The sequence below is a fragment of the Fonticula alba genome (genome assembly GCF_000388065.1).
Source record: "Fonticula alba strain ATCC 38817 unplaced genomic scaffold supercont2.1, whole genome shotgun sequence".
NCBI lineage: Eukaryota > Rotosphaerida > Fonticulaceae > Fonticula > Fonticula alba.
This window is the reverse complement of record NW_009242971.1, coordinates 1,066,933-1,081,041: the sequence shown is the minus strand read 5'-3', so window position 1 is coordinate 1,081,041 and position 14,109 is coordinate 1,066,933. Positions and strand designations below refer to the sequence as shown.

Below are 14,109 nucleotides of genomic sequence, written 5' to 3'. Positions count from 1 at the left end.
CCCCCCCCTTCCTCACCTCTTGCCCCTTTCCTCGCAGGTTTCAGCTTCTCCCCCAACATGCAGCCTGGCGGCCAGGCCGCCAGCGGCACCCCCGGCTCCACTGGCTTCGGTGGAACTAGCTTCGGGACCAGCACTTTCGGATCAGGTGGATTTGGCACCGCAGCTACTGGCACCACTGGCACTGGCTTTGGCGCGGCTCCTGCCACTGGTGGCTTTGGCTCCACCAGCTTCGGGGCGACTCCCGCTAGTGGCGGCTCCGGCGCCACCGGCTTCGGCAGCGGTGCTACCCCGGCCGCTGGGGGCTTCGGCTCCGCCGGCTTCGGTGGTGCCGCCGCTGCTCCGGCCACTGGTGGCGGCTTCGGCTCAGGCACCACCGGATTCGGTGCCTCCGCCACGGGTACAGGCGGCTTTGGCGCCGCTGCCCCGGCCACTGGCGGCTTTGGCGCTGCTGCCGCTGCTCCTGCTGCGGCCCCTGCTGCGGGTGGCTTTGGCACCGGCGCCAGCACCCCGGCTGCCGGTGGCTTTGGCACAGCTGCCCCCGCTGCCGCTCCGGCTTCCATCAGCTTCGGCACTGGCGCGACCCCGGCCACAGGCGGTTTTGGAGCCACAGCTTCCACCGCTGCCACTCCGGCCTCCGGTTTCGGCACCGGTACCACTGGCGGCTTCGGTACCAGTGCTACTACCGACAACAAGCCAGCTACCACGGGATTCACCATGCCCACCTTCGGAGCCCCTGCCTCGGCCCCCACCGCGGCCACCGATTCCGCCACCAAGCCCACCGGTTTCGGCAGTGCCAGTACCACCTCCGGCTTTGGCGCAGGTGGCTTCGGCTCGACATCTGCTGCTCCGAGCACCACCACCACCACCGCCCCGACGGCCGATGCCAAGCCGACTGCTGGCACCGCTGCGCCCTCCTTCAAATTCGGTGACACAAGTTTCGGCAGCACCTCAGCGGCGACGACGACGTCATCGGCGACGGGCACCACCGCCACCGGTGCCACTGAGACCAAGCCCGCGTCCTCTGGCTTTAACTTCGGCTTTGGCAGCACCCCGGCCACCACTGCCGCCGCTGACGCCAAGCCTGCCACCGCTGCTCCTGCCCCGGGGGGCTTCTCCTTCGGTCCGACTTCTGCCGCGACGACCGCCGCCGCTCCTGCCGCCACTGCCGAAGCCAAGCCGGCTGCATCTTCGGGTTTCACCATGCCCACGTTTGGCATGACCTCCTCGAGCACCGCCACCGAGACTGCCAAGCCGGCCACGGGTGGATTCGGCTTCAATCCTGCCACCACCACCACCACCACCAGCACCAGCACCACGGCCACTGGTGATGCCTCGCCCAAGAAGACCAAGCCGACCGGTTCAACTGGTTTCGGATTTGGTGCTGGCATCGTGGCGGGGGCTCCTTCCACTCCGGCAGCCGACTCGGCTGGCGGTGCCCCGGCCACGCCGGCTGGCGCTTTCTCCTTCAATAACAAGGCCACCAGCGGCACGACCACCGGCACCGCCGGCACCACCGCCGCAGCTCCGACTGCCACTGCTGGCACTGGGGCGGCCGCTCCGGCCGGCATCACCTCGGGATTCACCATGCCCAGCTTTGGCGGGTCATCTTCGAGCACCACTGCCACCGGCACCGGCACCGGCACCGGCACCGGCACCACCACCACCACCACCGACACGGCCGGCCCCTCGGAGGGCGGCAAGCCCACCACCACGATCACCACCACCGGCACCACCACTACCCCGGCGGCAACCGGTGATGGCAAGCCCGCGACCGGCGGTTTCGGCGCTTCTGCCACCACTACCCCGGCTCCGGGAGGGGACTCCAGCAAGACGGCTGCCGACCAGTCTGCCCCTGGGCAAGGCCTCAGCGCCTCGGCTCTGGGTGCTGCCCCGGAGAAGGATCTTTCCCTGGACTCGAGCGCCATCGCTCGCGGGATGTCCTGCAAGGTGCGCACCTTTTCCCCACCACACTCGGTGCCTCTGTCGCTGATGCTTGCGGGCCGTTACTAAGATCCCCGCCATGGCTGTCCCCCTTTCTTTCTTCCATCCCCTGGCAGACCGTCGAGGAGCTGCTGACCGAGTGGGCCACCGACCTGGACTCATATGTCGGTACTTTCCGGAAGCTGGCCTCTCGCGCGGCGGACCGCGATGCGTCCATTCTGGCCAATGAGAGCCGTCTTTTGGCTCTGCACGATGAGGTGGCCTTGACCAACCGCCTCCAGAAGGAGATTTCTGTGCGTCCGAATCCGTTTCCACTCCTCCTGCCGCCATGCTACGTGCCTGCTGCCCTCCCTGTGCCCCTTCCCCCTCCTCCATGGCTAATCCCCCCCCCCCTCCCCATTCGTCGTAGAGCAACATCGAGTACATCACCACTCAGCAGACCGATCTTGAGCGCGCCATCGATGCCCTGGAGTCCGAGGTCACCATCATGCTGAAGCAGGCCGGCGACACCACCTCAGCCGATGCGCAGCGCTTGAACTAGTGCGTTGCACCCCCCTTGCATCTCTTTCTTTCTCCCCCCCCCCGTCTCCGCCCCATGCCGTGTCCCGAGTCGGCTTCTAACTTCTCCCCTCGCAAACCCAGTCTGAGCTTGGCGGAGAAGCTCAATTCCCAGTTGGATTCGATGGAGCTGCGCCTCGAGGACCTGGTATCCGACGTTAACCAGTTCCAGGATCAGTCGTCCGGCATCGACGCGGCGTCGCCGGTTTCGGCGGCCGCCTCCGCCACCTCCGGGGCCGCCGGCGTCGGGCAGGCCGTTGCCAGTCGCGCCAACTCCCTGAGCGTCATTCTGGACATCCTGAACAACCATCTGGACACCCTGCAGTGGGTGGACAAGCGCACGACCGAAGTCCAGCGCCGTCTGTCTGCTGTGGAGGCGTCGAAGCGCCGTCTGTGAGTAGCTGCCTGGAAGGAGAGCGGCAGCGTCAGGGAGGGAGAAAGGGGGGGGGGAGGCATCCTCCTTTCCACCACCATCCTCGTGCGATGTCGTACAATCTCATCGTGCTCCCCTTTTGTGTCTACCCATGCTCCTTCCCCCCTGTCGCTCCCTGTCTCCTTCTTTCTTTCTTTCCCCCTCTCCTACCCTCTCCCTATCTCCCTCCCCCCCCCTCTCTCTCTCTCTCTCCCTCTATTCCTTTCCATCTTCCACTCGTTTTATTGGCTGGCCTTTTGTGACCCCTCTCCTTTCGTGCAATACGTGCTGCGTGCCCTGTTCCACGACCACACGTGCGCCCTGTCCTTTTTGCTCCTTCTCTCCCTCTCAGGAAGCATCCCCCCCCCCCAATACACCAACCGCCTCCCTGACTGATGCCCAGTCGCGCCAGGGGCCCGATCGAAAGGTGAGCAGCAAGGCCCAGGCCAATGGCGGCGGAACAGACTACCTGCGGGTGGAAGTCCCGCCAAGCATGCTTGTGCATGCCTCGACCAGAAGGGGTCCCCGGAGCGCGGCATGGCGGCCGATCGGCCATCTGCCAACGGGGGCGGCACCGTCAGGTGGGACTTGACACCTAAATACAAAGAATCTACAACACCAGATTGCATGATTTTGTCGAAGCAACGCGCGGGAATGGGCGGCTGCTTCCACCGTTATTCCCGCTCAAATGCACGTCCGGCCCTGCATTTCCAGGCGTGGACAGACGACCAGGTCGGAGCAGTATTAGCTCCCTTGCCTTGGGAGGGGGGGGGGGGGGGGGAGAGGGGCAGCCTTGCGCGGTGCGCAGGTGTGTCAGTGTGATCGTGCGAATGCCTCTTGGACGAGAGCACCTCCCGCCACCCCAAGGACCCCGCCCTGGGGAAATGCTGAGGTCTACAAGGGTTCGGAGGCCAAAAGCTCTGCGCCCGCTAATTAGGGTTGTCAAACGACCTCCCCCCGGCCCCCCTCTTGAGAACGGACATGCTAACACTCGGCCCCCCGGGGCGCAGGGCGCGCGGGGCGGGAGCACGGGGCGCGGGGGGGCGGGGGGAACCGCGGGGCGAGAGCTGGCAAGTGTCCGACCGGACCAGTTGCTGTCCGCCGTCCTTGATGTGCGTGTGTGTGGGCGAGCATGCGAGTGTGTGTGTGCCCTTTCCACTGCAGGCAGTCCAAACACCGGAGCCAGCGTATCCGCGGTGTTTTCGCGCCGGAGAAGACTACCAGTGTAGGAAGGTGGAGAGGGGGGGGGGGGAAGCCGAGTAGGCACTGACCACAGGCCAGTACCTTCCTGTGGTGGAACAAAAGGGGGCTGTCTGTAGGTCCCAGTGAAACATTACCACCTGCCAGCGTGGCTTGCCCTCTCGCCACGCCGGTCTCGGCTTCGAAGGGCGATAGCCCCCTTTGAACGGTCGGTCGGAGGGCTCTTGGCCAGCCTCCAGACCGATTTCCAGATGCCCAGGGTGGCGTGAGTCCTGTCGGCGGAGATGGCTCTTCCAATGGCCTCTGCCCTGTGCAGGGCGTTAGGGTTGCCTGCAATGGTGGGAAGTCGCGGTCACCACATGCTCCCAGGCGCCAAGCTCACCCCTTTTGATGGGCTATTTGCTCGCCAGCAAGCGCCTCCCAACACCTAAACTGCCCGCCGGCCTTTCAAAGGAACCTGCCTTTGCACTTGAGGGCATTTTCCCGCCCAGAAGACAAGCCACCTCTCCCCTCCCTCTCCCTTTCCCTGCCCACTGTGTCGGTGTTTCGCCTCTCCTCCCTGCCACTCTCCTCCCTGCCGCCGCCTCTGTCGCTCGTCCTCGGACAGGCCGCCCGGGCCCCGCCGCGCGTGCCCCCGCCGCTCGCCCCCTCTCCCTCCCTCCCCTCGCCTCCTTCCTCCCGTATCCCGTCGGCCCGGGCGACGTCTTCTCCCCCGGCTGGAGCTCCATCCCCTCTCGGCATCCCGTCGTCACGCCTCCCCGGTCATTTGTCGCCTCTCCGCCGTCGCACATCGTGTGTCTTCCCGCCCCCCCCCCCCGCCCCCGAAGTGTGTGGTCCTGGTCGATCATTCTCACACTTGGTCCTGCGCGTTCACCGTGTAATTTGCAACAGGAAGTGCATAATCGGCTGAGGGCCATTTTTGTGACAAGGGTATTTTCTCGATTTCCCTAAAATACCGCTCCGGGACCCTATCCCACTACCCTTACCGAATATCCCCTCCCCTTCCGCAATTTCCCCAACTCACATTTCCTCCGTCTCTCACCTCCCCCCTCTCTGCCCCCCCCCCCCCCCCCCCCCCCCCCCCCCCCCCCCCCCCCCCCCCCCCCCCCCCCCCCCCCCCCCCCCCCCCCCCCCCCCCCCCCCCCCCCCCCCCCCCCCCCCCCCCCCCCGCCCCCCTCTCTCCCGCCCTTTTCGCTCCCCTGTCGGTCCCTGCCCCCATCCCCCCGCAGACCCAAGCATGAGGCCTCGGCGGCTTGACTTTGCCCGGCGCCTGGCGGTTGTCCATCTCGATCAACTGCCGGCGGCCGAGGCGGCAGAACTCGCGCCCCCGGTTTCCTCTGCGGCCGGCATTGCTGGAGGTGCGATCGGCGGCGTGGCTAGCGTCTCCGGTCGCGGTGCCTTGCACATTGAGACCGGTGTCGACAAGGAGGAGGAAATCGTGCGCATCATTCCCTCTCCTCCCCTTCTCACCCGGCGGCCGACACTCACCTGTTTTTCATTTGGCCCCCAACTGTGTCCATGCCGTCCCCCCCCCCCCCCCCCCAGGAGCACCATCTGCAAGCCGTCATCTCCGCCGCGCAATTGGATGATGACGCGATCCCCGTGGCTGACTCCACGCCCGGTGACGCGGCTGGTGAGTCCGGGACGTCGGCCGACGCATCGGGCTCTGCATCTGCCACTCTCGGTGGCGACGGCAAAGCCGGTGCCTCCTCGGTGGTTCCCCTGCCATCTATCCCCATCCCTGATGCCAATCGGGAGATCGACAATTACGAGCAATTTTACGCCCTCCCGGGGGCCGGGTATGAGCGCCCGCAGCTTCCGGAGCTGGCGCAACTCGGAGCCCTGCGCGCATCAGCCAAGGACCTGCTGGCCCTGCGTGATACGGCTGAGTATGACTTGCGCGAGGAGGACATCGAGTGGATGAACAAGTGGAACTCTGCGCCCGGACGCAGTCCGCGTGCCCTGCTCAATGAGGACCTCCTGGAAAGGATGCTCGTGCTCTTTGAGAAAACGGTGCGCAGCCATTTGCCCTTTTTTCCTTCGCCCCCCCTCCCCCTCCGCCTCCGCTCCCCCCTTTGGCTGTGCACTTTCCCTGTCTGGTTACTTAGTCCTCGCCTTCTGCCCATTCGGCTTGTGGGATGTATGCCGATCATTTGCCCCACAGTTCCCCGATGCCAATACCGCCACTCAGCCCCAGGTAACCGGAGTCCCGACGGCCACGGTGGCCGGGGTGTTCGAATACTGGCGCAAGATCAACATCGAGCGTGGGGGTCGCATTCATTGGTACTTGCAGGGCGAGACCAAGCTCAATGATCCCGATCCATATGTGTGCTTCCGGCCGCGTATCATCCAGCATACCCGCAAGTCCCGACGCCTGGACCAGCAGATGTATCAACAGCTCCGGGCCCTGCGAACGCATCTGGTGGCCGCGCGTGAGACGCTCGATCTGACCATTCGGCGAGATCGCATCAAGCGCGAGGGCTTGCTTGTGGAAATCCTCGAGGCCGATGGGCGTGCACGTGCTTTGGCCCTGGCGGCCAGGTATTCGTCCCTGAGCCAGACGTCGCCGATGGCGGCCGCCACGTCGGCAGCCGCGGCCGCCGCGGCCGCCGCGGCCGTTGGCATCCCGGACGTACCGCCTCCCAGCAAAGTGGCGCGCAGCTTCGTGGCCGGGACCCTTGCAAGTGGCGGTGCCGCCGGGGCTGCCCTCCCCCTGCAAGCGTCGCTACTCAAGACTGGGCGTGGTGGCGCAGTGGCCGCTGGCGATGGTGCCCTCGGCGATCGCCCGATCTCGCTCACTCTTCCCGGCTCACCGGCGGCCGTCGCGCGCGATGGCCTCACCCTCTCGGTGTCCGCCGCGGGCAAAGTGTCAGCTGGTCGGACTGGATCCGCGGGATCCGGCGTGCGAGGCCCGGCCGCTGGCAAGCCCGGCCCCACGGTCTCCGGTGATGCCACTGGCGCATCGGCACCGGCCGCGGCTGCTCCCGGGGGTCGCCCGGGATCGGCCGTCGAAGATCCGGCCGTTCCTGTCCCGGCCCCTGTGGACTCTGATGGTTCTTGCTTGCCGACGGGCGTTTCGCTGCATCTACCGCTGGAGTATCCCCCTGTATTGGGCACCGACCCGCAGTACCAACACTCACGCCCCTGCTTTGGGGACATGCTGCCGGTGCCCAACGCCAACGCCCTGGATCCGGCTGGTTTGCCGCTCTGGTGTGATTATACCACGGTGCGTCCTCCGCCCTTCTCCCGGGGATCGCCTCTTCGCCTCCTTGTCCTTTTTCTTTTTTTTTCCCCTTCTTTTCGCCGTGCCGCCTCCCACATGCTGATGGTTCCCGCCCGGCCTTCGCGCATGCCTGCCCCCCCCCCCCTCCCCTCCACAGGGCGTCAATCTTTTCCCGGATCCTCTGTCACTGGAGCTGGAGCGTGCCGAGGCGGTCACCGCCTTCGGCAATGTCTATCTCTACCACCCTCTGACTCCGCCATCGTCGCCCCCGGGCGGGAGTGAGATGGCCCCAGCTGAAGCGCCGGCGGCCCCATCCGCGGCTGCCTCTTTAAAGCGCACTTGGGCGGCGGCCTTTGACAATCCGCCCCCGGCTGCGGCCGGCCCGATGCATGGTGCCACCGATGTGGCCACCTCTGCTTCGATTGGCCAACATCTCGCAAAGGTCTCCTGTCCCATTTCCTCGCCCAACCTGCCAAGTGACATCACCCAGCCACTTGCCAGACCTTCCCTTCCCTCCTCTTCAGACCCTGCTGCCAGCAGTGCCAGCAGTGCCAGTGTGCCCGATACCGAGGCGCTCCTGGCCCAGCATCAGCCAGCCTTCAAGGTTGAGACCTTGTCCTTTGCGCGCGTCCGTCGCGGCCGCGGCGGCCGCATGATCATCGACCGGGGCTGGCAGATGTCCCAGACTTCGCAGGTGTGTTTCCCGGCTCCTCCTCCCCCTTGCTCGTCTTTGGGCCGTCATGTGACATTGTTTTTTCCCCTCCCCCCTGCGCCTTACCCGTTGGGCTTCACTCACCATCTGTTCTCGCCCTCCCTCCCTCCCTCCCCCCCCCCCCCCCCCCCCCTGCCGCCGACGGAACAGCGCTCCACTTTGCCACAGCCATATGGCTTCTCCACGCCGATGACTTGCGACATGTCCTGGCGCGCGACCGACCCCTTCACCAACCCCACGCGGCTGCAGTCTCGAGCGTCGCAGATGTTCGGCTCGGCCACGGGGATGGTGAATCACGCCACCGCCGTCGGGCTGGGCATTGCCAATGACTCCTGGCGACACCCCTTCTCGGTGCCGGTGCCGCACTTTGCCCCGAGCGAGCTCGTTCGCCTGGCTGGTGGACCAGGCCCAGTCGAGATTATCCCCCGGCTGCCTGAGCCGATTGCCCCGATTGCCCCTCCGCCGCCCCCTCGCAAGAAGGCCTCCGCGGCCGGGGGGGCCGCCGCCGGAGCAGCCGGGACCAAGGGTGCTGCACGCGCTCCTCGGCCGAGTGGTGCGGGTTCTGGCGCTTCGCGGCCGCCGAAGGCCAGTGCCACCGGCGCCTCACGGCCCTCCAAGGCTGGCACCGGGCAGCCTGGCGAGAAGAAGGCCACCAAGGCCTCTGGAACCAAGAGCGGCGCCGCTCGCCGGGCCACCACTCCCAGTGGGGGAGTCAAGGCGGCAGCGGCGGCAGCGGCGGCCGCGGCCGCGGCGGCCGCTGGCGGCACAGCTGCCGGCCCGCCGGCCCCCACCGCCTCGGCGTCTGGTGCCGGCGCCGCCGCCGCCGCCGCCGCCGCTCCGAAGGCCTCTTCCAAGAGCGGCGGACCCGCGGCTGCTGGGCGTGGTAATCCCTCTGCAGCCGGGGCGGCCGGCGCCGGGGGTACTGGCGCCGCGCGTGTGGCCAATCGCCCGGGTAGTGGTGCTGGGACGGGCGCGCGTCGTGTTGCTCGTCCCGGCGCCCCGAGTGCTGCTGGCGTCGCCTCGACGAAGTCCGCCGGGGGGACTTCCGGTGCTGCTGCCTCGGCGGGGGGTGGGGCTGGCGCCGCTGCCGGGTCGGGTGCTGCTGGCACCACCAAGCCCGCTGCCACGACGGCCACGGCAGCCACCAAGGCCACCGGCGCGACAGCCCCAGCCGGGGCGGCGGCCAAAAAGTCGGCCACCGCTGGCTCGGGCTCCGCAAAGCCCGCCGCTCCACGAGTCAAGAAGGCCAAGGCTGCGGTCTCGGCCGCGGCCGCCACGCCAGCCGCCACGTCGGCGGCACGCGGCGGCGCCTGACGGAGATCTGCCTTATTTCTTTCCCCCCCTCCCCCCCCCCCCGCGGCAAAGTGCCGAGGCGTGCCCAATACACCCAACTGCCAACCTTTGTTGCGTCTCTTGGATGGGGCATTCTTTCCTAAATTCCCGCCCGTATTATGTGCTGGCGTGCGGCGCCCGGTGCCGTGGCGGCGGTCTGAGTGGATGGTCTCTGGGGCTATCCTTCTCCCACATGCCAAGGTCTCCTTGTTATTGTCTCTTCTGTCTGGGGGGGGGGGGAGGGGGAAGGGGGAAGGGTGCATTCTCGCGCTACCCCCCCCCCCTGCCGGGTGGCCTGGGGCGGCATCGCCTGTTCCATCGGGGCTTCTAAACGGGGGCGGCAGGGGGGGGGGGGGGGGGGGGGGGGCGTGAGGACCCCGGGCTTCCAAGTTTGTCCGGTATTTCCACGAGCACGACCCCCTTTCCCCCAGCCAGCTGGATGATGTGGAGGGGCGAGGAGCCACTCGAGCCCCGATGCGCCCCCCAGGGTCGAGCTGCCCCCCCCCCCCCGCATTTTGTCTGGGCCTCCGGGGTCGCCCTCGGGAGGGATATACACTCTTCGCGCGGCATTGCAATCGCCCGGCGTCGACGCTCATCGGGCAACCGCTCTCCTTAGTCCCTATTGAGTTGCAGCTTTCTCCCCCCTGCCCCGCTTCTTTGCCCTCCCCTCCTCACGTATCTCCCGGCTTGTGGCCTTTCCGCTCCGCCCTTTGCCCCGCTTCCCTGTGTCAGACCCTCTAACCACCGCCGGCTCCCATGAATTCCAGCAGTCCACCATGTCCCACTCCAGTGGTATCGCCCGTGCGTTCGTCCTGTCGCCTCCTTTTCGTGGTTGCCCTCTTCGTGTCCCGCTGACTCCGTGCATGCTCCTCGCCTCCCCTTCCCCCGTGTGCACCTACACAGCCTCTAGCGGCCTTGTCCAGGCTTTTACCTCGAGCTCCTCGCTGAACTCGCCGGTCCGTCTGATCAAGGCCGAGATCGTCGACGGTCCGTATCTCCCCTTTCCTGTTTCCCGCCTCTGCCAGCCGGCCGGCCTCCCACCCGGGCGTGTGCCCTCCAACTGACCCACCCCCCCCACCCCACCCCACCCCCACCGATACACGCAGAGTCCATCGAGGCCGTTGAGAAGTACAACAAGATCTCCGACTGGAAGTCTGGTGCGAGCCGGCCCGCCCTCAGCCCCTCCCTCTCTCCCTCCCTTTCCCTCCTCCGTTCTCACCTCATACCCCTGCCCAACAGATATCTCCATGATTGCCCCTCTGCTGGCCGACAAGGAGCCGTCCTTCTTCCTGCTGAAGACCGACGAGGCCGCCCCCGCCACCTCGGAGGAGGGTTCCCAGAACCCGGATCAGGCCGGCTGGGTCCTGTTCTGCTATGTGCCGGACCATGCCCACATTCGTCGGAAGATGCTGTACGCCTCTTCGCGTGCGACCCTGACCAAGTCCCTTGGTCAGAGCCAGTTCATTGATGAGTTCTACGGCTCGGAGAAGGTGCGCGGTGCCAGGCCTCGCGCGCCCTTTTTTTTTTGTTCCTGACTCCCCTTGCCACTCACCCTGTGTCTGCCTCCCATCGCCCCCCCCCCCTCCCTCCTCCCTCCCCTCTCTCCCCCTTCACAGGCTGAGTTCACCACCGACGGCTACAATGCCTACCTGAAGTCGCATGCGGCCGACAAGCCGCTCTCCTACCGCGAGGAGGAGATGCTGAAGATCCGCCTGGATGAGGCGACTGGTGATGTGAGTGTCTCCACTCGGCGGGCGCACGTCCATGGCGTGGACCTGCCGGCTGACGCCGCGGCCCTTGAGGCCCTTCAGGGCCTGGCCGCCGGGCGCCTGAACTATGTCCAGCTCACGGCCAACATGCAGACCGAGAAGGTGGAGCTGGTCCACTCGGCGACCGGCTTCAATCTGGACAATGTCCAGTCGGTGACGGAGCCCAATGTGCCGCGCTTCCATCTGGTCCGTGAGCCGTCTGCCCGCGGGGCCGAGGGCGACACCCTCTTTGTCTACTGCTGCCCGCAGGGGTCGCCGGTGCGCGCGCGCATGCTCCATGCGTCCTGCCGCGCTGCGGCCATCGGCGCGGCCAAGGACTCCGGTCTGGCCCTGGCTCGTGTGGTGGAGATCGGCGACATTGCCGACCTGAACAGCGCCTTTGTCCAGGAGACCCTCCAGCCGACGGTCACCGGCACTGAGGCCGCCAATGCCGCCGGCATCGCGCGCCTCAAGTTCGATCGCCCCCAGCGCCCGGGCGCCCGGCGCTAAGGGAGCAAGTGATGGGGGGGGGGGGGAATGGAAGGTGGGGTGAGGTGCCTGTGTTTCACCTATGTGCGTGCACTCGGGCAGGAGGCCATCGCCGCGCGGCCGAGCAGGTCAACCGCACACACACACACACACACACACACACACACACACACACACACACACACACACACCATGCGCCTTCGCCTAATTGTGCATGGCCAGGCTGAGGAGGAACACACAGGCCACGGGCCAGGTGCCTGTAGCCGTCAACCCGCAGCTCCCCCTCCCGTGTTTCGCGGGCCCCCGAGTACAAGATGGTGTCTGCGGGCCCGGTGCCCGCGGCGATGTGCCGTCCTTCGCGTGCAAGCACTCCATCTGTCTTTCCTCCCCCGCCCCGCGTCTCCCTGCCCCTTTTGTTGGTCATGCTTTTCGTATAAGCTCAAAGGAGCCTGGGTTTATGTGTCTGCCTCTCTCTCCCTCCCTCTCTCCCTCCTCCCCTTGCCCCTTGTCTCAGGGGATCCCCAGATGTATACGTGCCCGCGCTGCATGCCGGTCTGTGTGTCTGCTGTCACCAATACACACTACCCCTGATTACCCGTGGCTAGCCACCACCATCCATTGCTCCCAGGCCGCCATGTCGACTGGCAGTGGGTGCCTGCTCCACCTGGCTGCCTCGGCCCCCCCCCCCCCTCCCAGACCGCTGCATTCGGGTGGCCAGGCAAGGGAAACGACCGTCGCGGACATGACAATCACAAGTACATACGCCCTACCTGGGGGACACGGAGGCGCCGGCATTCTCACCCAACGTGAGGCTGGTAGTAGGCCGAGTGTTGAGCCGACACCATGCGCCCTCCCCCCCCCCCCCCCCAGTCAAACAGAGCGTCTACCGAGGCAGCAGAAAAGGAGAGCCTCATATACTGGGGGGGAGATGGTGCCCGGAGCGAGGCAAAAGGCGGCCAGTTCAAAGATGAGTACACGTGATTAGGACCATCGCTAGATGCTAACGGGAAATGTAAACACCGATCTGGAAGCCCGCCGCCCCGGGCGAAGGGCGACCGCCGGCCGGGACAGCAAATATAGGATGCAGGCATGCAAGCATGCCTGTGCGTGCTAACGAGATAGCCGCGTGTCAGGGATCCGACCAAGCGTGCGCCACTCCGGGGCCGACCGCTTGCCGGCGTCGGCCCCCGGCAGCCTGGCCAGCCCCCCCCCCCCCCCATCACCACCCGTGGTCCTCCTCCCCAGGACTCCGTGTGCTGCGACGGGCCTGGGGCGGCGTATTCTCGACAGGGGCAGACCGGGGGGGTCAATGCTATTTTCCGTGGGTGCGGTGTTCGCTGCCGGAATGCCTTCGCCCAGTCTAGGGGAGAGTGATGTGCGTGGACGGGGCACACTGGCTGCCTTGGGAGGTGCGGCGCTCGGGCTCGCCCAAACTGCATTTCATCGCTAATCAGCGCTCGTCGGAGGTCGCCGCAGCCGCGTGCGGTCCGAGCCTCCTTGCGTCTTAGTGGGCACCCAAGGGGCATGTGCAGGGGGGGGGGGGCGGCGGCAAAAAAACCCGGATGCCCAAGGTGGGGCCAGCTAGAGTCCCAGCATAGATGCCCTTTCCTGGAGCGATTCCAGGAAATTGGGCGACTCCTGGGCGCTCCCTGACACACGGCCCTCCCTTTCACTCGGCCTCAAGAACACGAGGCACGCCTGTGCCCCTCAATCGTTTCCCCCGTTGCCCGCGCGCACGACGAAGAACATGCAGGATGTGACCACCGCTTTTTCTCCACATGTCCCCCCCCCCCCCCCCCCCGCCCGCCAAGCTGGGCGGCCGCGGGCCGGACCGGGCGGTGCGCTCGGGGCCGGGTGCGGATGTGCTGGGATCGTAGATCCCCTGTGCCCGGGGGCGCGCCCTCCTCCAACAGCACAGACACAGGGGACACCACGCCCGGGGCGGATGTGCACCATGTTTTCCCCAACCCGGTCCTGGGGAAGGAGGCTGCCGGCGAGGCACGAGTCAAAGATGTCCAAAACTATCGCCATTATTTGCCGGGAGCTGGGACCTCCCGATAGGGGGCGAGGTCCCATCGCGCCTGCACGCCTGCCGAAAAGACGAGCCGCGACGCGGCCTGCCACGCCAAGGTGGCCCTGGGGTAGGTGGTGCTGCCCCACCACAGCGAGGGAATCTTTTTGCTTGAGGAGGGGGGCACTGTGGCTATAGTTCGTGTTGTTGTTGTTGTTGTTGCTGACGCTGCTGTTGTTGTCGCTGTTGTCGCTGTTGTCGCTGTTGTCGTCCTCCGGCGCGGCCCTGTTAGTACCCCTTTTCTCCTCCCCGACTTCCGGGAAACCCACGGTGGGGCCGCCGCGGCCTCCTTCAACGACGACCCGGGCCCAACTGCCCATGATGCCCTGAGGGCGAGCCGTACACCGATTCCCTCCTATTCAATGATGTTCAGTCTCTTCCCGCCCCCCGGGGGGGCGTGAGGACCCCGGGCTTCCAAGTTTG

The 14,109-nt window shown here is 66.6% G+C and overlaps 3 protein-coding genes across 3 annotated transcripts in view; all 3 read left to right on the top strand.

Moving 5' to 3' along the window:
* The window catches only part of H696_00235 (hypothetical protein), a gene marked incomplete at its 5' end in the record, with an annotated part of 3,264 nt that extends 148 nt beyond the window's left edge, over positions 1-3,116 (top strand). The window contains 4 exons of the mRNA XM_009494080.1: positions 38-1,947; positions 2,058-2,234; positions 2,351-2,481; positions 2,584-3,116. Of these exons, the coding sequence (XP_009492355.1) occupies positions 38-1,947; positions 2,058-2,234; positions 2,351-2,481; positions 2,584-2,896 (2,531 nt within the window). The 3' untranslated portion in view covers positions 2,897-3,116. The remainder of the gene's footprint in view (positions 1-37; positions 1,948-2,057; positions 2,235-2,350; positions 2,482-2,583) is intronic.
* A 1,819-nt stretch (positions 3,117-4,935) lies between these two features.
* H696_00234 (hypothetical protein) lies at positions 4,936-9,402 on the top strand. Its single transcript, XM_009494079.1, has 6 exons — positions 4,936-5,041; positions 5,341-5,549; positions 5,657-6,124; positions 6,276-7,337; positions 7,492-8,028; positions 8,197-9,402. The coding sequence occupies exons 2-6, from the start codon at positions 5,349-5,351 to the stop codon at positions 9,358-9,360; spliced, it is 3,432 nt and encodes a 1,143-aa protein (XP_009492354.1). The 5' UTR covers positions 4,936-5,041; positions 5,341-5,348; the 3' UTR covers positions 9,361-9,402.
* Positions 9,403-9,881: 479 nt separating this feature from the next.
* Positions 9,882-11,773, top strand: H696_00233 (hypothetical protein). Its single transcript, XM_009494078.1, has 6 exons — positions 9,882-10,053; positions 10,149-10,179; positions 10,282-10,365; positions 10,485-10,535; positions 10,618-10,868; positions 10,995-11,773. Exons 2-6 carry the CDS (start codon positions 10,155-10,157, stop codon positions 11,634-11,636), a joined length of 1,053 nt encoding a protein of 350 aa, XP_009492353.1. The 5' UTR covers positions 9,882-10,053; positions 10,149-10,154; the 3' UTR covers positions 11,637-11,773.
* The last annotated feature ends 2,336 nt before the right edge of the window (positions 11,774-14,109 follow it).

Bases quoted from the DNA above. Each gene is read 5' to 3' on its own strand.
- H696_00234 (XM_009494079.1), top strand. From the start codon at position 5,349: ATGAGGCCTCGGCGGCTTGACTTTGCCCGGCGCCTGGCGGTTGTCCAT. The intron at 5,550-5,656 runs GTGCGCATCATT...CCCCCCCCCCAG, and splicing joins TCGACAAGGAGGAGGAAATC to GAGCACCATCTGCAAGCCGT. The intron at 7,338-7,491 runs GTGCGTCCTCCG...TCCCCTCCACAG, and splicing joins TCTGGTGTGATTATACCACG to GGCGTCAATCTTTTCCCGGA.
- H696_00233 (XM_009494078.1), top strand. From the start codon at position 10,155: ATGTCCCACTCCAGTGGTATCGCCC. The intron at 10,180-10,281 runs GTGCGTTCGTCC...GCACCTACACAG, and splicing joins CCACTCCAGTGGTATCGCCC to CCTCTAGCGGCCTTGTCCAG. The intron at 10,536-10,617 runs GTGCGAGCCGGC...CCTGCCCAACAG, and splicing joins GATCTCCGACTGGAAGTCTG to ATATCTCCATGATTGCCCCT.